At 42.1% G+C, this 24,349-nt stretch overlaps 1 protein-coding gene across 10 annotated transcripts in view; it reads right to left on the bottom strand.

Annotated features, from left to right (window-relative positions):
- Window positions 1-24,349, bottom strand: part of Dnah3 (dynein axonemal heavy chain 3) — a 173,084-nt gene that overhangs the window by 19,861 nt on the left and 128,874 nt on the right. For 9 of the 10 annotated variants that reach the window (XR_015450387.1, XM_087208876.1, XM_087208877.1 and 6 more), the window contains 3 exons: window positions 22,620-22,802; window positions 8,808-9,006; window positions 3,944-6,085 (listed from right to left, as the gene is read on the bottom strand). Coding sequence is in view for 9 of the 10 variants with exons in the window: in XM_087208876.1 (XP_087065002.1) it covers window positions 3,944-6,085; window positions 8,808-9,006; window positions 22,620-22,802 (2,524 nt within the window). In the remaining variant the exon portion in view is untranslated. The remainder of the gene's footprint in view (window positions 1-3,943; window positions 6,086-8,807; window positions 9,007-22,619; window positions 22,803-24,349) is intronic. The other variant, XM_087208881.1, reaches the window with a different exon arrangement.

The following is a 24,349-nucleotide window of genomic DNA, read 5'->3' as shown; positions in this document are numbered from 1 at the left end:
TATTTAACTAGCCTAGAGGGTGCAGTTTTGATGTCCATGGGAAGCCTAGTTTTGCATTCCTGGAACTGAGACTTATGTGTGAAGCTAGGAACTGCAAAGGGCTATGCCTTCATGTTAAAAAGGCCAGAAATCTGACTACTAACTCTCAGAAGCATCATGGAAGCTTGGCACTAACCTGGACCCTGGGTGGAAAAAATGAACAACTCTGAAATCAAAACACTTAAGTTCATGCCACATGCAGATGAGGGATATGAATCTATAATACGTTACGGTGGGGGATTGCCTAGCTGAGAAATTTCCCATAAAATTGATCTAGAACAGTGGTGGCAAACCTACGGCATGCATGCCACAGTAGGCTGTTATCACTGAAAGCTCTAAAAGGTCTGACATCACTGACCTAGAATGTCATGGTCCCTGACACCAGTGTTTTCGTATGCAAAGTTGTTCCATCACTCCCCAAACCCAAGGTATATAAGACTTCCCAAAATAACCCAAACTTAATTATTTGTGAACTCACTATAAAAAATACAAACTAGAAGAGAAAGTACATCACCATTAGGAATAGTCAGCATATAGAACAATCAGATTGAATACCCTAAGGATTACATATGGTGTCTGTTATGGGCTGAATGTGTTCCTCCCCAGTTCATATGCTGAAAGCCTGATCCCCATTTCTCAGAATGTGACTGTAATTAGAGATACGTCTTTACAGAGGCAATTAAGCTAAAATGAGGCCTCAAGGTTAATCCACTATGTCTGGTGTCTGAAGAGAAGGAAGAGAAAGAGGGAGAGAAGGAAAGGGGACAAGGACAAGAATATGGAAATAAAAAAGAGGTTAGAACACAGACACATGGAGAGGGAAGACCATGTGAAGACACAGGGAAAATATGACCATCACCAAGCCAAACGGAGAGGATTCAGAAACAAACCAACCCTGCTGACACCTTGATCTCAGGCTTCTAACCACTAGAACTGTGAGAAAATAGACTTATGTCTTTCAAGCTATCAGCCTGTAGAACTTTCTTATGGCAGTCCTAACAAACTAATATAGTCTCTGAAAAATACCATAAAAGAAACTCATCTAAAACTCAGGAAAACAGGAACATAAACCATAATACAATTCAGACTCCTACTTGAAACATGCATGGATTTGGAACAAAACAAAACTTTTAGAAGTGGAAAGGATAGTCATTTGAAGATTAAAAACTCAAAGCACTGATTACAAGACCAGGTTGGATATAGCAAAAGAGAGATTCAGTATAGCAAGGTCTAAAATCAATGATCCATCTAGGAGAAATGAGCACCTTCAGCATCCAGGGTATGGTATCCATACACCATTGCCTGTGGAAGGAACTGGGTTCCTGCAAGAATTGTTTGTTTCCAGGTTTGGGGGAAGAAACCTACAAGACAAGCCTGGAATACACAGTAGTTCTAGAAGGCAGAGAAGCTATGAAAACTTATTCAGGTTGTGCAGAAAGTACATGGGCCTGAGGGTGCTCCCATAGCCCACAGATTGAATAACCTGAGCATCAAAAAGAACAATAATGGCAATGGAGTCAAACATTAGCACATTTGAAATACCCAATACAGTGGACCCTTGACTTAGGAACTTATTTCATTCTCGAGGGCTGGTTGTAACTCAAGTTGGTCAACTGAAGGCTCAGGCTCCTCTGCACAGCCTTCAAAGTCTCTCTCCTGTACACAGGCAGATCTCAGTGTCCTTGGAGAGACATTGGCCCAGGATTTCTCAATTAACCCCACCCAGGAAAGGATGCTGTAATGTTCCTTCCAGAACTCTTTAAGGGTTAAATCTGTTTCTGAGACCATCTGGAAGCACAAGTGGCTGGTATTCAGGTCATAACTCAAAACTCTGTTTGTAAGCTAAAACTAAAATTCTGATCATAACCCAACTTGTTTGTATGTCAGGCTGGTTGTAACTTGAGGGTCCACTGCACGTTAAAACACATGCATTCACAATGGCACAAAAATCTTAGTGGTTTACTATTCACTTTGGAGCTTACTAGGACATTAATTCAATGTTTTGAGTGCTGGTAATAAAGAATCAAGCATATATTCTACTTGTACTGTTTGAACTATATTCAGAGAAAACCAAAGAGTTGGCAAAGGACAATTCTTCTCTATAGAAGAGTTTCAGCTAATGAATGTGGAAGGAAAGATAGAATTAAAAATAAAATATTACCACTTGGCAGCCCCCAATGAAACAATGGACCTTGGTAATGATTTTCGAAGTCCACTGAAGCCATTAAAGTCAGTAGTTCCCAACCCTGGCCACATAATGGAATTACCTGAAAGGCTCTCTGAAACAGGAAGCCTGGGTTTCATTCTAAAGATTTTAATTTAATTGTTGTAGGGTACTTTGAGATTTTTCTTAAAGCTCATCACACAATTCCAATGTGCAAAAAAGATTGAGAAACATGGCATTAGGCGAGAGGCTGATGGGAAACTTTGTAAGGGAGGAAAACGAGGAGGGCAATGCTTGGCCCCACTGATTAGTCCTAATAAGAAAAGGGCCAACAATCAGACAGTAACTCCTGATGTGAGACCCCTGGAGGGACTCAGTACCTATAAAGTTGCCTGTGAAATCACCCAGGCTGCATGTGGTCAGGCTTCTGGAGTATGGGAATAGGTTAAATACACCTCTGGGTGCAAGCTGCCTCCCTCTGCCAGCATGGCATCATCTTATCATTAATTTAGCACCATCAGAATAATCAGATCATATCATGGCCTTTTCTCCATTTCTCTGCTTTATTTTTCTTGGCTTCCCCCTTGTTTATCTTTTATTAATTTCCTACCTAAAGCGTATAGGGGAAAAGGGCAGAGGTCATGGATTGCTCCTTGATAATAATGTTTTGGTGCTTACAGGAACCCAGAACCAGCTCAGTTCAGCTCCCTCCTCCCACATGTTTCCAGGGTCAGGGATGCTGGCTTTCTACAGGGTGAGGGTACATGCCAAGCTCCTCAGCTCATTAACAGGAGGATGTCAATTTTGTCACCTGCACTTCTTGTACTACTACTTCATTCAGCAACAGAGAAAAGAAAGCATCCAGATCCTCCAACGGAACAGAAAACTACTCTATGCTTGTCAACACTCTATACCCTTCTACATGCATGAACTGTTTCTGGAAAGAGACACAGTAAGCATGGCTACCTGGCTGGGAGGTAGTGAGGAAGAAAGTGCCTTATACCCTGTACCAGGCTTTCTCAACCATGGCTTTCTAGACCAGGCCATTTTTTGCTGTAAGATACTGTCTTGTGCACTCTAGCATGTTAAGCAGTATCCTTGGTCTCTGTCCTCAGCAAAAATGTCTGTACACATTGCCAAATGTCCTCTGAGGTAGCAAAGTTCCCTGGTTGAGCCATGATCCTATTTGATTTTTTAAAAATGTGGTATTATTCCAATTTTTTTAAATTAAAGAAGCAATTAGAGAAAACGGTTTAAGATAAAGATGATAATCCAGTAACTAGCAGATGACTCTAATCCTGGGTTTGGCCCATAAAACATTTTTTAAAAATTAAAAAAAATTTTTTTTGGTACCAGGGATCGAACTCAGGACTTTGTGCTTGTGAGGTAGGCACTGGAACCACTGAGCTAAATCCCCAGCCATATCACATCTTTTAGAAAAATATTTCAGTGAGTTACGGAATCAGATTTTAAAATGAGCCATTTCTGCATTTCTATGTTCTCTTGAAAAGTTAATCTGTAATTCCGGCTCACATTCCCAGATAGCTCAATTTCCGGGTGCTGAGCAGCAGCTGCCCCCTTAGGGTAGGAACTGACACATTCAATTCCTTCACTCCCACCTTAGCCTGTTAAGTACTTGGCCTTCAAAGCCAGCTGAGTTTGATACCTGTTTAAAGGACACGCTATGGTCAACCACCCACAAATGATGGGATTTCAAGGTTCCTCATATTCTGTCCTTACCTGCCATTGGGTCTGCACTTGGAGACAAGACGAAAATCAGTGGTGCACAACAACTCGAATCGTTGTAGGATCCTTGGAGATCGAATGTGGGGGCTTCAATGTACACATTCCCCATAAACTCAGCAATGAAACCCCTAATGGCCGGGATTATCTTGTCAGGCCGCAAACATCGGAGGATGACCAACCTCTCCAATCCTTCAAGCAACTTCCAAGGTTCAGGAAATGTCTCTTCATGGGGCCAGGGTGAGTCGTAGATCAGCTTCCATTCATTAGTATTTTGTTCCAAATGTTCCTTCAGGCCTTTCAGTTTTGGCAATGAGGATGCACGTACAACTTCTGCCCATGCCTTCTCGGACAACCATTCAGAAGCTGGATTGGGGTAGGGGTTATCCAGGGCAATACCTCCAGTTAGAAGGAAGAACCAAATTTCCTCTGAAATTAGCCTTTTTTCTTTCAAGATGCCGATGGTCAGGAGGAGGGAAAAGAGCAGCTTGTCCTTCTCAAACAGAGAGCGGCACACGTTGTTGTAGATGCTCAGGGTGAAATGTTCAATGATGTATTCAATGCGGAGATCCAGTTCCTCGCTCTTGGTGCTGTTGGCTAGGGAAAGCATGTAGAGGTTGATGAACCATGTCAGGGAGTACTGGTACATGGGATCTATGTTGGCCAGGTCAGAGATACAGAAGAAGATGGTGGCAGAGTGCACAGCCACGGGCTTGTAGCCCATCCGAGTCTTATCGATCTCCATTTCTGTCTTTGAAGCGATTTCCTGTTTCTCTGAGATTTCTTCAGATAGTACTTTGGAGGAGGAGAGAATTCTGATGGCTGTTTCATCCTCTAGAATGTTGCCCTGAGACAGGGAGAGAACCTCCAAGATCTTATCTTCAATTTCTTTTAGCTGCTTCTTGTTCTCGGCACTTTCCACAATCAACTGATTCTTTTTCTCTTCCAGTTCTGGCTTCTCCTTGGCAGCCACAATGCCAAGGAGTTGATCTTGGAGACCCAAGGGGGTGATCATGAAGTTGAGGAGACAGACTTTCACAGCGACTTCCGGGAGGTAATGTGGGTTCCTTAAATGAGTGGTGATGTAAAACTTAAATTCCCTGGAGTATTCGATGATATTTTCACCCAGTCTCATGTATTCAACCCCTTGCTGCTTGAATGTTGTCTTGAGCAAGATAGGTTCAATGAAAGCATCCAGATCTTCCCCAATGTTTTCCAGTAAGACAGGGGTGCCAAACTGTAGGGCGTTTTCCAGTGTCCTTACATAACTGGCGTCAGAGAACTTGATGACAGACAGTTTATTCGCTTTCTCCATATTCTTGATCCATTTATTGGCCTGCCCCTGTGGGTCAATCATTAAGGGCCAGCGTCTGGAATTGGACACAATGATGCCATTGTCTATGGAGAAGGAGTCAATGGGAAGCCCAGCAATCTGCCAGGCACGGATTTTTACAGGATCCCCTAATGTATTGCTGAGACTGAAGTCGCTGGAGCCTGGGATGATCTTGTCCTTACAGTTGGCCAACCATTCCTTTTGGCATCGGGCCCTGTAATCCACTGTGAAGGCACCCAGATAAGCCACAGTCCCTGAGGACACCAACACATCCCCTGTCAGATTAATATAGTGGATTCCCAGCTGGCGGGCAGCTTCTGTCCATCTGTCCTTCTCTCCACTGAGACCACTGATCAGCTTCTCTGCCCTGACCAGTTTTTGGGAGCAGATTTCGATGTTTTCCTCCAGTGTCTTTTTCTTGACATTCATCTCTTCAAATTCATCATTCAGGGCCTGGAGACGATCTTCCACCAGCTTGAGCTCTGCTCGTTTCTGGTTCAGTTTCTGCATCTGCGCATCCAGCTTCCCCTCGGCCTCCCTCAGGCGCTCCTGTTTGGGAGCTACCACCTTGGCCACACGGTCATACACCTCCATGGCCCGCACCCACTTGCACAGACCCTCACAGGCAGATGACACGTTTTTAATGACAGCTGGCTGGAATTCTGGGTGATCAATAAACCTTTCTCGGATCCGCTTCATGACCAGTGGAGGGATGTTGTCTTTGTCATATGACTTAAGACTCTCCAAGAATTTCAGGTCTCCGAGAATCTTTTTTGACACCCCCCAGTAGTCTTCTATCATCTTACCTGTTCAGTATAAGAAACAGAGATAGGCTGTATTACTAATTTCACCTGAGATATCTAGTTCTGCAATGGCTACCGCTTGGATCTGAGGGAAAATAATCCATCATGATGGGAGGGCTAGCCAACCTATCCATCTCACTTTTGATTTTCTCCCTTGACGTGTGTGCCAAAGGATCTTCCTTCAATTTCTCCATGATCCTGGGTGCTTCCTTACCATGAGCTCTTTTCCCATGCTTCAAGTTGCATCTAACTGGATCCTGAGCAGACCTCACTTTAAAAGCTCCTCCATGGAGAGGTTTCCCAGGACTCCTCTTACAAGGAGGGCCCCTCCTCCCCAAGCATTTTCTTTGCCTGCTAGTAGGCCTGTTCCTTGACAGTACTTATTATAATCAGCCATTTTTTGTTTACTTTCTACTGTAAGTATACAAAAGCTGTGAGCTCCTGCTGTGTTTTCTAGAATTTGATACAGTGCCCGATGCTCAGTTATCAATGGATATGGTTACTGCCCATTTGTAGATGAGAGGGCAATAGGAACTGTGGCCTGTGGATGGGCATGTATCTGGAATGTTCTTTCCCACGTCTGGGGAGCAGGCTGGAGGGGCACCAGTCAGTCTCCCACGTGATGAGCAATGGAACTGAGGGTGGCCTTGGGAAAGTGGCTTACAGGCTCACAACTGGACAGGAGGCTCTGTGGCCTGCCCTGCTCTCCTTAGCACTCACCAGCTAATCAAGCAGTTGCACCCTCATGCACAAACAGCGCTCCTTTTGTTGATAAGTTGGAAAAAATTTGAGAAACTTTCTGGCTCCTGATACTTGCCAACCTCAGGCTCATCAAAAAAGTTGTACTTTGAGACACTGTATGGAGTACAATGTGCTCCTCTGCTAAGTCCGAACATAGCAACTAGCCAAATATTTCCATGGAGGTTTTTGTTTGCTCTCTGGAAAGTGACCTGTTTCATTTAAATTCAAAGCATCGAAATCTAATTCAGTTGCTCATTTGCTCCATCTCAGTATTCTCACGAAATCCTACGTGTTTGATGAATAATATATACAATTTCCTTAAATTTTAAGTCATAATGGATTCTGTGCAGATCATCAATGATCTAATATGAGAAACAACACTCACCATCTGACCCAGCAAGTCTCAAACATGGCTGTACTCAGGAAGCTTTAAAAAAAATACTAGCACTCAGGTTGTACCCCAGAGCAACAAAATAAGTATCTCTAGGTGTGCCATGGGCTTCAGTGTTCTTTCAGTCCCCAGGTGATTATACGGTGCAGAAGTACTGGTGAGCTCATCCTTATTCAGGCAACTTACAGTGAGTGCCTCAGCAGTTTCTTTAAAGGATCCTGTGGTAAAGTTCACTCCCTGCTTGGCTATTCCTGATCTGCTTTGCATCTTTTTCAAGTGGTTGTTGGCCAGAAATGATCCAGACAAGAGAGAATGCTAAGCAAAGGGAAGCAGGAGCTAGAAGATCCCAAGCGAAGGACCAGAGAGTTCCAACATTTCAGAAGGAATGAAGGGATAGCAGGACTCTTCCCAGGACAGGAGAATTAGAGACAGGAAACAGTATTACAGGTGGTTTTAAAAGTCTTTGTTAGTTCTAAGACACTGGTCTTAACTCAAGGTCCTACCATGAATTGGAACTTTAAGGAGAATTAATAGGCATCTATTAAAACCTCTAGTTTAATTGTTTGAGGAGCTTTCCTCCCTTCTCCTATTCCTCTTTCTCCATTTCTCTCTGTTGCTCTGTTTCCCTCTCACCCTTCCTTCCCTCCCATCTTTGTCTGTTCTCCCCCTCATCCCCCACCTGCAGTTTCTTTCTCCACCTTCCTTTTCCCTTGTCTCCTTCTAAGTCTTCCTTCTGACTCTTGATTCTCCTCCGTCCCAATCCATCCTTTTCTCTTGCACTCTCTGATAGCCTCTCTGTGTGTTTCTTTCCCTATCTCTATCTCCTTTCTTGGTCTCTTTTGTTCTCATTTGTTCTCTCTCTGTCTTTGTGACTCCACGTGTATCTCTGCCTCTATTTTTTAACTCTAAGCACTTCTCTTATTTTCTGTTTCTGCTTCTCTCTCCCTGTGTCTCTCTCCTCTCTCCTGTCTCCACATCTCATGTATGCCTCTCCCTCTCCACCTCCCTCTTTTTCCATTTCCCTGCCTCTTTCACCCTCCCAGTTTCTTTCCCTCCTGGTCTCTCTGTTCATTATCTTCTGAATGTATGTGTGTGCATGTGCTCTGTGTGCACACATATTCACATGCATGTCTCCAGGATTCTGAGTGGCTTTACATTTATTCCTGTCTTACAGTCTATTCTGTCTTTCTTTGTCTCTCTTTCATTCTTTTTCTCTCTCTCTCTCTCTCTCTCAATCTCTCTGTATCTCCATTTCTCTTTTTCTCACATGTACTCACAACCTGACTCCATGTGTTTGTTCTACACCAGGACTTCGGTTTGTGTAATCTTCCTTTTGGAATGATTTGCAGGCTGTGACCTGGACTAAGCTTTGCTCCACTCACAGACACTTACGTTTTCCCACCTGACTAAGAAGTGAGGGAGCACCGGAGGGTCTCTGGGTGCACATGCTCCTCCAGGTACCTTGCTACATTCCTCCAAAAGTCACAGGGCCTGCTTGGGGGCCTGGAGCAGCTTGAAGGAGGGAGGGCACTGGCATCCTTCGTGCCAGGGAGGAACAGCCTGTGCAGGTGACTGGGACGGGGCGGGAGTTACCAGAGCCACTGGGGTCCGGCTTCCTCTCTGGCCTCTGCCCCTTCATGACACAGACACTCTCCATGACCAGCTTGACTGGGCCGGGTGGGTTCTGCATTGACTTCACCAGTGAGACGTCGGCTGGGTTCAGGGTGTCGAGCGCAGCGAGTGCAGCCTCCAGTGCTGGCATGGCCTCGGCCAGGTCCCCCTCGCATTCGTTCTGCAGAGCACAGGGACAAAGAGGGTAAGTGATCGGAGAGAGGAGGCGGGAAGATGTGCTGTATTCCCAGGAGCTCTTTAAGGTTGAGGCCTCCTCACACCCAGCTCTGAGCCTGGGCAGCACCAGGATTGCACACCTGGCCTCTGGGGCTGGGTTTTCTTGTCCTGGGCCTTTGAACATTTACCTTGCTTGTGATCTTGAAACATTAAGCATCCTCAAATCAGGCTAATTAGAATTTTCATCTCTTCAAAGATTTATCATTTATATGTGTTGTAAAATTTCAAATCTTCTAGTTGTTTTGAAATATATAATAAATTGTTGGAAACTATAGTTACCTTTCTGGGCTATAGAACATGGAAACAAATTCTTGCTATCTGATTGTATTTTGATACCAATTTTTTTTTTAATTCTCTTATTGGAACATTTTAGGTATACAAAACAATTACATTTCATTTCTCATTGGGAATTGTACCTTTACATGATGCATCTTGGTTCTTATTTTTTCCCCATTCCTAGCCCTCCCTTCACCCCCTCCACCCCTCCCTATTTACAAAGACTTTGTTTCCATTTCTCATAATTTTTCCTTTTCCTTCTTTCCTTTCCCCTGCCCCTGCCACTATCCCTACCCCTTTGGATCTTTGCTTCCTATTTCGCATTATCAATTATTCATTCTAATCATTGATACCTTTTAGGTATACAGTATAATGACATTCATCATTGGAAATTTGCACCTTTACATAGTCTCTCTTGGTTCTTATTTTTCACCCTTGCCCAGCCCTCCCTTCAACCCCTCCAGTCCTCCCTATTTACAAAGATTTTGTTCCTCTTTTTCCATTTTCTCATATTAATCCCATTCCCTTCTATCCTTTCCCCTAGCCCTCCCACTTCCTTCCACTTTGCCCCTTTTCTTCCTATTTCACATTATCTATTATACATTTCGTCCTTATTTACACTTTCAGTTTCTCACACTAGAGAAACTATTCGGTATTTACGCATGTGTGTCCTATTTATTTCACTTAAAAGTATCGCCTCAATGTGGATCCATTTAGATATAAATGTCTCTAATTTCTCATTTTTTACAGCTGAGTAGTACTCCATTTTATGAAAAAACCACATTTTCTTTATCTAGTCTCCAGTTGATGGGCATTTGGGCTGTTTCCAAGTTTTAGCTATTACAAACTGCGCTGCTATGAACATGGGTGCACATATATCACTGTGGTATGATTCTTTTAATTCTTTGGGGAAGATACCCAGCAGTGGAATAGCAGGGTCAAAGGGGACTTCCAGTCCTAGTTATTTGAGGTATCTCAATACTGATTTCCACAGTGGTTGCGCCAGTCTACACTCCCACCAACAGTGCAGCAGGGTTTCTCTTTCCCCACAGTCCCACCAGCATTTGTTATTGGTTGATTTCATGATAGCAGCCATTCTTTCTGGAGTGAGGTGGAATCTCAGCGTTGTTTTCATTTGCATCTCTCAAATGACCAGTGATGTTAAACATTTTTTCATGTATTTATTTGCTATTTCTACTTCTTTGTCTGGGAAATGTCTGTTCATTTCAGATGCCCATTTTCAAATTGGGTTTTTAAATTTGGGAGGTCTGATCTTTTTTAAGTTCTTTATAGATTTGAGATAGTAGACCTTTGTCTGAGGAAGAGCAGGTGAAGATTTTTTCCTACATTGTGGGTTGTCTCTTCACACTGCTGGTGGTTTCTCTTGGTGTGCAGAAGCCTTTTAATAAGAAGAGATCCCACTTGTTGATTGTTTGTGCTAGTTCACGGGCAACTGAGGTTTGGTTCATAAAATTTTTTCCCACACCAATGTCTTTAAGAGTTCTACCTAACCTCTGTTCCAACTGGTTCAGAGTTTCTATTTTAATATTTAGATCTTTAATCCATTTTGATTTTAGTTTAGTGCATGGTGAGAGATACAGGTCTAGTTTTAATCTTTGGCAAGTTGAAGCCCAATTTTTCCAGCACCATTTATTAAAGAGGCTATCTTTCCTCCAGTGAGGCTGTCTGGCTCCTTTATCAAAGATGAGATGGCTGAGTGTGTCTGGCTTTGTTTTGGCATCTTCTAATCTGTTCCACTGGTCCTCGGGTCTGTTTCTTTGCCAATACCATGTTGTTTGTGTCACAGTAGCTTTGTAGTATAGTTTCAAGTTGGGGATTGTGATACCCACTGCCATGTCTCTGTTACCTAGAATTGCTTTTGCTCTTCTAGGTCTCTTCTTGTTCCAAATGAATTTTTGGATTGTTTGCTCAAGGTCCATGAGGTATGCTGCTGGGATCTCAATTGGAATTGCATTAAATCTATATAGCAGTTTTGGAAGTATAGCCATTTTCACTATATTAATCCTTCCTACCCAGGAGCAGGGGATGTCTGTCCATTTTCTGATATCATCTTCAATCTCTCTTTTCAGAGTGCTACAGTTTTCAGAGAAGAGGTCTTTGATTTCTTTCGTTAGGTTGATTCCTAGGTATTTCAGTTTATGCTATTGTGAAAGGAATTATTTGCCCTATTTCTCTCAGTAAGTCTGTCATTCGTGTAGAGGAAAGCTATTGATTTTTGTTTGTTGACCTTGTAACCAGCTACTTGACTGAATTTGGTTATTAAGTCTAGAAGACTTTTGGTGGAGTTCTTGGGGTCTTCTACATAGAGTATCATGTCATCTGCAAATAATGACAATTTGACTTCTTCATTTCCTATCTTTATTCCTTGTATTTCTTTCTCTTGTCTAATTGCCGTGGCTAATGTTTCCAGAACTATATTGAACAAGAGTAGTGATAGTGGACATCCTTGTCTTGTTCCTGATTTTAGTGTGAAGGATTTCAGTTTTTGACCATTTAGTATGATATTGGCTGTTGGTTTTTCATAGCTGGCTTCTATCAGTTTGAGGTAGAGACCATCTATTCCAATTTTTTGTAGGGTTTTTATCATAAATGCATGTTGGATTTTGTCAAATGCTTTTTCTGCATCTATAGAGATAATCCTATGGTTTTTGTCCTTGGCTCTATTGATATAGTGTATTACATTGATTAATTTGCATATGTCGAACCATTCCTGCTTCCCTGGGATGAATCCCACTTGATCAGGGTGTATGATCTTCTTGATGATCTTCTGCATTCTACTTATCAGAATCTTATTAAGGATTTTTGCATCTATGTTCATTAGTGAGATTGGCTTATAGTTCTCCTTTTCGGTTGGGTCTTCTTCTGCTTTGGGGATCAAGGTGATGCTTGCTTCCAGGAATGAATTCAGGAGTATTTCTTCCCTTTAAATTCCACTGAAGAGTTTAAACAGTAGTGGTAGCAGTTCCTCTCTAAATGTTTTGTAGAATTCAGCAGTGAAGCCATTAGGACCTGGACTTTTCTTAGTTGATAAGTTTTTAATTACATTTTCAATTTCATTGGTTGATATTGGGTTGTTCAGAATTTTTAGGTCTTCTTCATTCAACTTTGGTAATTCATATGTATCTAGGAATCTGTCCATTTCTTCTGTGTTTTCCATCTTATTGGCGTATAAGTTCTGGAAGTAGGTATTGATGATCCTCTGTATTTCTGCTGGGTCTGTTGTAATTTCACCCTTTTCATTCCTAATTGCATGGATTTGGGCCTTTTCTTTCCTTTTTCTGTTAAGGTTGGCTAAAGGTTTGTCAATTTTGTTGATTCTTTTGAAGAACCAACTCTTGGCTTCATTGATTTTTTGTATCATTCTCTTAGTCTCCATTGCATTGATTTCTCCTCTGATCTTTATAATTTCCTTCCTTGTATGAGCTCTGGGGTTGTCCTGTTCTTCTTTTTCTAGAAGCTTGAGGTGCAGCATCAGGTTGTTTAATTGAGCTCGTTCTGTTTTCCTAATATGTGTATTCACTGCTATGAAATTCCCTCATAAGACTGCTTTCACTGTGTCCCATAGATTCCAATATGTTGTATTGTCATTGTCATTTAATTGAAGGAACTGATTTCTTCTTTAATTTCCTCTGTGACCCACTGGTTATTCAGAAGTGTGTTGTTCAATTTCCACGTGTTTATGAAATGTTTTGAGTTTCTTTTGCTATGGATCTCCAATTTCATCGCACTATGCTCTGATAATATACAGGGGATAACTTCAATTCCTTTGCACTTACTTAAACATGTTCTGTGTGTAAGTATGTGGTCTATTTTTGAGAATGACCCATGTGCAGCTGAGAAGAATGTGTGTCCTGATTTTATGGGGTGGAACACTCTGTAAACATCTGTTAAGTTCATTTGTTCATGAGTTCAATTGAGATCTAGTATTTCATTACTTATTTTTTGTCTAGTTGATCTATCTATGTGTGACAGTGGGGTGTTGAGGTCCCCCACTACAATTGTATTAGTGAATATATGACTTTTCATGTCCATTAGTATTTGTTTTATATAGTTGGGCACACTAGTGTTTGGTGCATAGATACTTATGATTGTCATCTCTTCCTCTTGGATTGTTCCCTTTACAAGAATGTAGTGTCCTTCTTCATCTCTCTTAATCAGTGTTGGTTTGAAATCTACTTGATCTGCCAAGAGGATAGCTACTCCTACTTTTTTTTGGGTTCCTGTCGCATGGAGTATTGTTTTCTACCCTTTAACTTCCAGTCTATGAGTTTCCTTTTGAATTGTGTTTCTTGTACGCAGCATATTGTTGGATTTTGCTTCTTGACCCATTCTGCCAGTCTATTTCTTTTGATTGGTGAATTGAGACCATTAACGTTGATGGTTATAACTGAAATGTATTGACTTCTCCTTGCCATGACTTTTTCTTTTGGTTGGGTTCTCCCCCTTTACATTTAATTTCTTGTCATGCCAGATGGATTCATTCTGCTTTGCTTCCTGGGGTTGTGATCCTCAATGTCTGTTCCTAGGATATTGTCTAAAATTCTTTGGAGTGCTGGTTTGGTATTCACGAAGTTCCTAAGGTGCTCTTTGTCACGGAAGTATCTTATTTCTCCATCCATTTTGAAAGATAGTTTTGCAGGGTACATTAATCTGGGTGGGAGGCTGTTTTCCTTTAGGGCTTGAAATACCTCAGTCCAAGCTCTTGCCTTGAGGGTTTGCATTGAGAAGTCTGCTGTGATTCTGATGGGCTTTCCTTTGTATGTGATTTGTTTCTTTTCTCTCACTGTTTGTAGAACTTTGTTCTTCTGTTGAGTTTCTGGAATCTTAACAATTATATGCCTATGTGTAGATTTTTTTGATCAAGGCTATTTGGAGTCCTATATGCCTCATTTATCTGTATGTCAAGCTCTTTTACCCTGCTTGGGAAGTTTTCTGCCATTATTTCTGTGAAGAGACTTTTTATGTCATCTGCACTCTCTCCTGTTTCTTCATTGACTCCAATCAGTCTTATGTTATTCTTCTTTGCATCATCTAGCAACTGCTAGATTGATTTCTCATGTTCCCTTATAATTTTGAAGCAATTTTTCTTTTCCTGGTCACTAATTGCAATCTTATCTTCTATATCTGAAATTCTGTCTTCACCTTGGCTCATTCTGCTGTGTAGACTTTCAGTGGAGTTTTTCATGTCCTGGAAATCTATTTGCATCTGTTTTATGGATTCCATTTGTTTCCTATGTTGGGATTCCATCATGTTCCTCAGCTCCTCTCTAGATTTATTAATCATGTCTTGCACTATAAGCATAATCTCTGCTGTTATCTGAGAAATTATTTCTGATTTCATTTTTTCCAGATCCTCTTTTGTTGCCAGTTCAGGGAGTCCAGGTGGTTGAGTATCAGAGTGTTCCATCTCATTTCCCTTTGGGGTTGCTGTAGGTGATCTGGAAGTCTGGTTTTGAGATTTATTTATGTGTTTTCTCATTTCGACCTGGGGGGGGCTGTTGTTGGTGCCCACAGGGGTCACCTCCTCTGAGCTGTGAGCGGTGGGACAGCAGGTCAGAAGCCCCTTCCACTGAGCTGGGAGTGGCAGGATGGACAGAGTCCTGGAAGCCCCTACCTCTGGGCTGTGAGCGGAGGGATCTGACAGTGGCCTGGAAGCCCCTTCCTCTGGCTGGAAGCAGCGGGACCTACTTTTTTTCTGTTTAATCTAGTTTTTAAAATAAGGGCCTTGGGCTGGGGATTTAGCTTAGTGGTTCCAGTGCCTGCCTCAGAAGCACAAGGTCCTGAGTTCGATCCCCAGTACCAAAAAACCCCAAACAAACAATAAAATGAAATAAAATAAGGGCCTCAACTGTGAGCCTGAGAAAAGGCAGAGGAAAGATTATTTTTAAGCCTTTCCACCCCTTTTGTACAACACCAATGTAAAGCGTTCTTTGGGAAGAGCAGGGCCTTCCTCTTTGATACCTATCTAAATTCATTAAAAGTAAGTCAGAAAAGCCAGGCACAGTGGTGTACACTTATAATCCAAGCTACTTAGGAGGCTGAGGAAGGAGGATTCCAGGCTTGAGGCTCAGCCTGGGAAAATTAGTGAGACCCTATCTCAAAATTAAAAAATTAAAAGGGTTAGAGATATAGCTCAGTGTCCCTGGGTTGAGCACCAGTTCAAATAAATAAATAAATAAATAAATAAGTCAGAAAAATAACTCTCCTCCACAAATAAAACCCTACCTAAATATTCAAATTGAACATGCCCACAATGCTTATTGATTTTGTTATTTTATCACAGCCACTATTCTACTAGCTGGAATTGAAACCAGTGTAACTAACCTGCACCTCTTTATCTTTTTTTATCTGCAATAAAATCTTCAATTCTGTCTCTGAAAAAATTAAGATATAGTTTAAATTCCCAAGAGAGATGAGGTAGGTGGCTTCCCATCTATTGATCGTGGGTGGGTTGAGAGAGAAGTAAAGGGTAAGGCTTAGGGAAGAGAGGATGGCAAGTTGAGGGAAGAAATAAGGCATGAGGAGCCAGAGAAGTTCCGGGATGGGTGACCGTCTGGAACATACTGTGTACCCTTAGAGATGGGGTTGGGGTAAAGGAACTGGGGATAGGGTGAAGCTTGGGGACATGGCAAAGCTTCAGGCAAGATAAGGGCAGAATGGTGACAAAGATTAGAACTGTGTAAGGAAATGGAGATGGGTTATGCTCTGGGGAAATGATATGGTATATGTTTATCCAGTATTTATTCATTTAAACACAAAATTAATACAATGGAATACCACGCAACAATTAAAAAGTGAACTACTGATGCTACAGTAGTACATCCTGCTACAACAAGGATGAACCTTGTAAACTTCATGCTAAGTGAAAGAAGCTAGATGTGTATATGAAATGAGCAGAATGCGCAAATCCACACAGGCAGAAAGCAGGTTGGCGGTTGCCTGGGGTTGGGGAGAGGAGGGATGGGGGAGGGTCTACTAATGTGTATAGGTTTTTTGGGAGGTGTGCTGAAAGTGTTCTAGGATTAGTAATGATGCTTGCATAACTTTGTCAATACACTAAAGTCAATTAAATTCCATAATTTTAAATGGTGACTATTAAAAGTATATGTATTATATCATAATTTTTAAAAAAGGAAGCTTATTATGATAGGATTTTACAACTGAAGGGGCCTTATGGATTAGTTAGTAACCCAATTACCAAATTACACACACACACACAAAGGGTCCCAAGATGTAAAATGCATTAGCCAAGGTCATACACCTGTAATCAAAGAGCAGGGCTCCTGGCTCCTCACTGAATTCTCTTAGTTCTCTGAGTCTAAGGAGTGGTAACATAGCCATGATTGAGTCAAACTTCACAAGAGAATGTCAGTTCTTAGACAACTTAAGCCAGCATGTGTTGAAGTACTTATATCCCACAGGTTTATTTAATAGGCAAAGAAAGAGTTGTTCAACCTTCTTCTTCTGTGTGTGTGCAAATGCATGTATATGGACAGGTGTGTGTGTATCATGGATTATTTTAGGTTTCCCACTTTTCTTACAAATGTATACCAATGTTTCAATAGTTTCATCATGTTAACCTCTCCCTTCCATGAACTATATCAGATGGCTCCATAAAAATGGAATTGCCTGGACCAGGGTGCCACTCCTGCCTGGCAAGTGCAAGGTCCTGAGTTTAATTCCCAGTAATGAAAAAAAAAATGGAATTGCCTGCTTCAGATGGAAATAATAGCTCAGTCCCGGGGCAAACTCAGCTTACTCATTCTTCATCCCTAGCACATGCGCTAAACTGCAAGGTAAGAGAAACAATCCAAGCTGGTCCCTGCAGTTCCTCACAGGCAACTTCAGAAATGGTTTGGTGGCAGAGGTGGCCAAAAGTGTTGTCTCAGCCACAGCTTTGGATACTGGGTAGATTTCTGATCACTGGTACCCAAGGCTTCACACTGTCAGTGCTTTCTTTCCCTCTTCCTTTCCTTTCCTTTTCTCTCTCCTTTTCTCCTTTTTCTCCTCCCTCTCCTCTCCTCTCCCTCTTCCCTTCTCCCTCCCCTCCTCCCTCTCCCCAATTCCCTCTCCCCTTCCCTCTCCCCCTCTCCCTCTTCTCTCTCTCTCTTTCATCATTTTTTTGGGAGGGAGTACTGGGAATTGAACTCAGAGGTTTTACACTGAGCTACATCTCAAATCCTTTTTGGCTTTTTATTTTGAGAGTCTCTAAGTTGCTTAGGCTGGGCTGAAACTTGGAATCCTTCTGTCTCTGCCTCCCATGTTAGTTTCTTATAACATGCCAGACAACTCCTGGGTCATAATGCCTCCTGCTTCCCTGTGGCCTGGCAGCTCTGTTCCCTTCCCTAAGGGACGAGGCCTGGCTTCCAGCTCAGTCTTACAGCAAGTTGGTTTGTCAGGTAACTCAAAAAGACTCCTCATTGTGGCCTTATCTGTAATGGTAATCTTCAACATTTGTCATATACCAGTCACTGAGCAGTATTTGGAATATACTTGTGGTCAGGCCCCACGCCCAGAGATTCTGATTCATTTACTCTGGGTGGGGTCTGAGCATCTGTATTTCTAAAACTCTGAAGATGATTGACACACATCTTTGTTGAGAAACTATTCTTTACACTACTGAGACACTGAAAACCAAGTGCAAGAGGGAATAGACTTCAATACCTTGTGGGGGAATGGCCTCTTGGCGTGTGACAAACCTTCTCAACGTGGTCATTAAGATGATTATATGACATTATGGAAAAATGTGTTAAGATGTCAGGTGAAATAAGAAGCATGATAATAATCACAATTATGTTATGATTGCAATAACACACAGCTATCCACATGCGTGGATAGGAATGAGAAGAAAACTTATTAAAGTTGAAACTGTGAAAATTTAGTTCTTAAGAAATTATTTCATATATGTTCATTTGTTTCTATGATAAAAACCTTATAGCTGAAAATGACCCCTTGTCTTAGCAAAGAGAGGTGCACCAGGGCTCTCTGATCAAATGCAATGGGTTCCAAAGGAGTTCTGGCAGATCATCCTCAGCAGAGAGGAAAGAAGTGAAGCATGAGCTTGAGAAGAGCTGACCACATTAAGCACACTGTTGCATTCAAGAATAAGTGTCCGGGGCCCTCTTCTTCTCTTGCAGTCTCCTGATCTTTCCAGTACAAGTACTGCTCCATTGAACTATGGAGTCTGCTGTGAACTGGCCCCTGTACTGTGCACTCCCCCATGTTCCATCTTTTCTAGTAGTGCAAGGAGAGTTGAGGAAACCAGCAGTCCTCATGTGCAGGACTGAAGCCCTGAAAAGTCCAGGGAGGAATTCTGGTCCACACAAAGCCTCAGGGAAACTGCAGGGCCAATGCAAGTTTCTTTCTTCTCCTCCCTGGATAGTTTCTTCTACCTCCTGACTCACCTCATGAACAGCATTGAGCCTCACCCTTCCCACCGAAACCTGAGGTGGCAGTTTACTGCCTGGATGAGGGTGTGGTGGGGAGTCCTGGGTCATCACCTTACAAACCTTGTGTCATCATTCATTGCCCTCTGGTTCCAGCAAGTTGCTGTTTTCCCCTGACACTATGGAGCAGAGTCCTGGGTGTGACATTCCGCTTCCCGATGGTTCCCATATGTGGTGAGAAGCTGGCCTTTATTACATTTGGTACAGGGGAAAGAACAACATTTTTGGAGAACAGCTAACATGGATCTCAAGCTCTGCTACATGTTATAGGCTTCACATGTTTTTTGCTTAATCCTCCCATGTTATGAGGAAACTAAAGTTAAGAAGGGGTAGAGCAACTGAGCTCTAGCATGCCTGATTCTAGTACAGAGCCACACAAGAGTTGTGGATTTCTGTGTCACCCGGGGCCAGACCAGTGATATGAGTGGGAGAAGTGGGCTGGTTGGGGCTTACATAAGGGGCGGTGTCTGTCTGTGCACCAGCAGATGCAACCCAGGAATGCAGGGCTAATTTGGACAGAATGACTGATTTTTTTTAAAGAAAAGCTAAAAATTTAGAATTTGTATTTGAAATTTCCTGATTGTTAAAATGATAAGTGTTTCTGATTTCAAATATATTATGGACTTCCAAGAAGATGGTGGAGTGATCAGCAGCAGCAAATCAGCCTCTCCAAGATTTGGAGTCCAGATGCTGGAATATAACAACATGAAGAAGAGAAGAAGGAGGGAAGTGGGCCCCCAGGATCTCCAGGATCTGAAGTGAGAATTGGAGTCCGTGGGGAGAGTGAAGAGCGCGACCTCAACACAGAAGGGGGAGGTGGCTAATGATGCTTTCTCCCCAAATCCAGTTCATAGCATGAGAGAGGAGGCTCAAACCTATACAGGCATGGTATACTGGCGACCCCAGAGACCTACTTCCAAGGAAATGGAGCAGTGGATGCTTCAAACTACAGTGGCTGACTGAGATTGAGTGAGGGTCATAAACAATAGTATAAGCCAGTACCAAAGAACCAGGGGCTAGGCCAAATAGGCAGCAACTTCTCATCCCCAATAAATTTAAGAGGTAGGATCTTGCAACACACTCAAAAGCCAAAAGCCAGCTATACCTAGAATAAGAAAATGAGAAGACACAGAAGCAAGATGCAACCTCAGACTTCCAGCTCACCCAAGGCAAACCCAGAGGGCAGTGAGGTGGAAGACTGTGAAAGCCCCCCACATGAATTCTCTGAAATGGTAACAGCAAAAGTAATGAAGCAAATGAATGAGGTTCTAGAAAAAATCAAATTAGAAATAATTTCTCCCCAAAGAAACTAAAGAGACAATGATGACCATAATAAAGGACATGGTTAGTGAATCTAGAGTAGACATGGATAAAAAAAAATAGAGGAGTTAAGGAAAATTATGGAAACCATGAATGTCCAACAGTCATGGAATCCATGAAACAGATTCAAACAGATATCCAGGAGATTAAAAATTCTATGGAAAAAAAATTCTATGGAAAGTATACACAGCAGAATCAACCTATGTGAGGACAGAATATCACATCTAGAAGACAGGTTTACAGTTAGTGATCATGAAAAGAAAGATTTCCTAAGAATGGCATGGGGCCACAAAAAATCCAGCAGCTGCTAGTTGATGCAAAGAAAAATAACATAATTGATCAGAGTCAGTGAAAAAGTGGAGACAGCACAAATGACATAAAAAAACCTGTTTACAGAAGTAATGGCAGAAAACTTCCCAAACATGGAAAAAGAAATTGACATATAGAAAGTGAGGCATATAGAACTCCAGTTAGTTATGATTTTTAAAAAAATCTATGTCAAGGCATATAATAGTCACAATCCCAGAAATTCAACACAACAGAATATTAAAAGCTATTAGAGAAAAGAAACATCACCTATAAAAGAAAGCCCATCAGTCACAGCAGAGTTCTCAATCCAAACCCTTAAGTCAAGGAGAGCTTGAAGTGAAATATTTCAAGCCCTAAAAGAAAACAACCTCCAACCCAGACTGATGTACCCCACAAAACTATCTTTCAAAATTGATGGAGAAGATACTTCCATGACAAAGAACACCTGAAGAAATTCATGACCACTAAAATAATTATGTATGTCACAGTGTACATGTGGCCCCTGGCTGCCAGTTTGTGACTTCTGGAATGATGGCCAAATTCCAAGGCTTTGGGTTCCAAACAGCTCTGGGTTTGAAGGCTGATTCTATCCCTTGGTAGCTGTGTGACCTTGGACAAGTTCTATATCATGATTTCCTCACCTGTAAAATGGACATGATGCCATTTGCACTATAGGATGATTAAAGACAATGTGAACAACCATAGAAAAGTATAATCTTGGGCCAGGGATTTAGCTTAGTGGTTTTGCCGCCTGCTGCATAAGCGCAAGGACCCGAGTTCGATCCCCAGTACCAAAAAAAAGAAAGAAAGAAAGATATAATCTCCATGATGGAAAGAATTTGCCCATTTTGTTCCTACATGTTTTTCTACTGCTTAAAATAGTGGCAGCACATAGTAGGTGTTCAACAAATATTTGGTAAGAGTACAAATAGCAGAGAAATATCTATGGTGCTGAGAAGTAGTAGCTATTATTATTATCTTATCCCCAAATGGCAAATCACCAGCTTGATTATGGTTCTGGGTGCCTGGTAGTCACTATCTTTTATACTTTCCATTTGTTTTCTGTCCAAACCATTAGGACTGTGAGTGAACAGTTCTTCCAATAATCTAGGGCAGTGGTGGCGAGCCTACGGCATGTGTGCCAACCTGGGCTGTTCATGTCACTGAAAGCTCTAAAAGCTTCACCATCACTGATCTAGGGTATTCACTGTGTGACTCTGAGACCATGGATCAGACACAAAGAGAAGCTGCCAGAGGCAAGGTCTCCGGACTCACTGGAGAAAAGCCAGTTTGAAGGCAGGTCCTTGTTGAGAGAAGCCCCCATGACCTCTCCAGGACAGAAGTATGACACAGGCTACTTCTCACTGAAACCCAAGTTTGGAGAACAGCTGAAAGAGTTCTCCAGCTGCTAAGTGGGGGTATAGAGAGAAGTGCCTTGAGATAAGTGCTAAGAACCTTAGAGTCTAAGCCTACTAACTAGCTGTACTGCCCTGGAAGGCCTTTCTGCCACTGACCTCAATATCATTAACTCTCAGATATTGATAGCTGCCATTCCTAGGTCTCAAGGTGGTTGTGATATGAGAATGGAATCAAGTATCACGAAGTATTTTGAGAAAGATGTAACATCATATCAATGCTAATGAGATTTTTCTTCTAATATCAGAATGTAGGCCAAGTCTTTCTCAAGACTTCTTCGATACAAGAATTACCTTCAAATGGAGTCCTTTTGGTTCAGCATTCTATTATTTGATAGATATTTGTTCCACACTTAAAATTTGCTAGATATAATTAAACAAAAATATGAAGATGAAGGGGATAGCCACAGGATAACTAAAGGAAGAGTATTCTGGGCAAAGGGAACAGGCCCTGAAGTAAGAATGTGCATTGTATTTATCTAAGAAATAATCAGGAGGCCAGTGTGGGCAGTATAGAGTGAATGACAGGAAAGTAGAAGCAGATGAAGTCAGATTATGAGTCATATCAGCCTTGACTCTGAGTGAGATGGCGAATGTTTGGAAAATAATATTCTTGGAGAGAGCCAGGTACCAGAAAGACTTGCTTCACCACTTACTAGCTATGATACTGGAAAAGTCTACCCTTTCTGAGCCTCACTTGTCTCATTGGCAAGATGGGTATGGCCATGCACATTCTGCAGGACTAGCTTGCCTCTCCTGACTCTTCATACCTTGATTTCTTGAGCAACTGCAGCGGCGGCATTGGCTTCTTTCTCATCTGCCTGCACCAGAAGTTTCTTAGCATCAGCTTCTCTTGTTTCCTCTTCAATTTTCACCATCATGTTAGCTGTCTCCTCAGAGGTCTGGATGAGTTGAGGCTGGAGGGCGGTCAGTTCTACTTGCATCACTGCCACCTAGCAAGGAGAGAAGGGTGGGAGGAGTACATGGCCAGCTGTGCCAATGCCAAAAAAATGACAAAGTTGGCAAGGGTTGAAATAATTTTCCCATCTTTCAACATATGCAGAAAGTATAGACTGATAATCTTGACACGGCACTGGGTATGTATTTGTTGGCTGTTGTTTGTCTCTGATCAATTCTGAGTTTGTTCCATGCGTGTGTTATAGTTAACAATCTCTGTGCTAGGCAATAGTAATACAATGGCAAATACAGTTTTTTAAAAGGTACAGTTTCTTCCCTTGTCTCTTTTAGTGTTGGGGAAAGATAAGCCAAAAAGCAAGCCAAGAAAAACTTTTAAAAGCTATACTTTTTAAAAAAAAGATTTGAAGGAAGCAGAGAAAGATAAGATAACTGATATAGAAGGGAATTTCAAGGCTAGTTTTTCCAACGGTGCTAGAGACTCAAAGTTTGTGCCCCCTCATTGATATGCTGAAGCCTAGTCCCCAAGCCAGTGGCCTCTGGAGATAATTTGGGTTAGATCTGGTCATGAAGGTGGGGCCTGCATGACGGGAGATATGTTCTTATAAAAAGAAGAGACATGAGCTCTATCTGTTTCCACCATGTGAATACACAGCAAGAAGGTGGCTGTGTGCACACCAGGAAGAGAGCCTCTTGCCCCCATATAATTCATCTGCTGGTGCCTTGACCTTGGAATTCCCAGCCTCCAGAACCATGTGAAGTAAAGGCTTGTTACTGAAGCTACCAGACTGTGGTATCTTGTTATGCCAACCTGAAATAACTAAGATAAAGTCTGATGTCTTCTAAAATATTTCCACCAAAGGGTTTTCTGTTAGTTTTGGTGGTTTTTTTGGTACTGGGGATTGAACTCGGGACCTTGCGTTTGTGAGGCAGGTGGCGGCACCACTGAACTAAATCCCCGGCCCACATCAAAGGGTTTTCTGATCTCTGTTTGAACACCTCTAATGATGAGGAGCTCACTACCTATCAGGTAGTGCCATTTTTCAGACAACTAAACTCATCACATTTTTCTGTGGAAGAGGGTGAATTTATCCACTACAGTTTTCACCCTATGGTGCTGAGTCTGCCCTCTAAGGCTGCTCAGACACATGGGATTGGATTTCAAGTGTTTGGAGAGGCTCTTCATGACCTCACACCCATTGTCACCAGTGAGCCTGGGTGGGAGCCGGGGCATGCCCACTGGCCTGGTTAGGAACACAAGCCCTGGAGTCAAGCAGGTTTAAGCTTCAGTTTTGGTCCAACCACTCACCAGGCTGTGTGATCATGGCCAAGTTACCTGGCATCTCTGTGTCTTGGTTTGTTTGTGTGTAAAATGCAGATAAAAATAGTACTTTTCTCACACTCAAAATGGATTATCTGGTAGAGTTCAAGGAATGTTAACTGCCCCTGTCATTTCCTTTTCTGGTCTAGACAGTTTTAGGTCCCCTTTCTGCTCCCAAAACAACATAGTTTGCTCACCCTTGACTGTGAAGACTTTAGTTTTCAACACCCCTCTAAAATCCAAGGATGCTGAGTTGGATTCACA

Source organism: Heterocephalus glaber, unplaced genomic scaffold (genome assembly GCF_053883595.1).
Source record: "Heterocephalus glaber isolate CG9 unplaced genomic scaffold, H.glaber_assembly_v1.0 deba00000943, whole genome shotgun sequence".
Taxonomy (NCBI): Eukaryota; Metazoa; Chordata; class Mammalia; order Rodentia; family Bathyergidae; genus Heterocephalus; species Heterocephalus glaber.
This window is presented reverse-complemented; position numbering and strand designations above follow the sequence as displayed.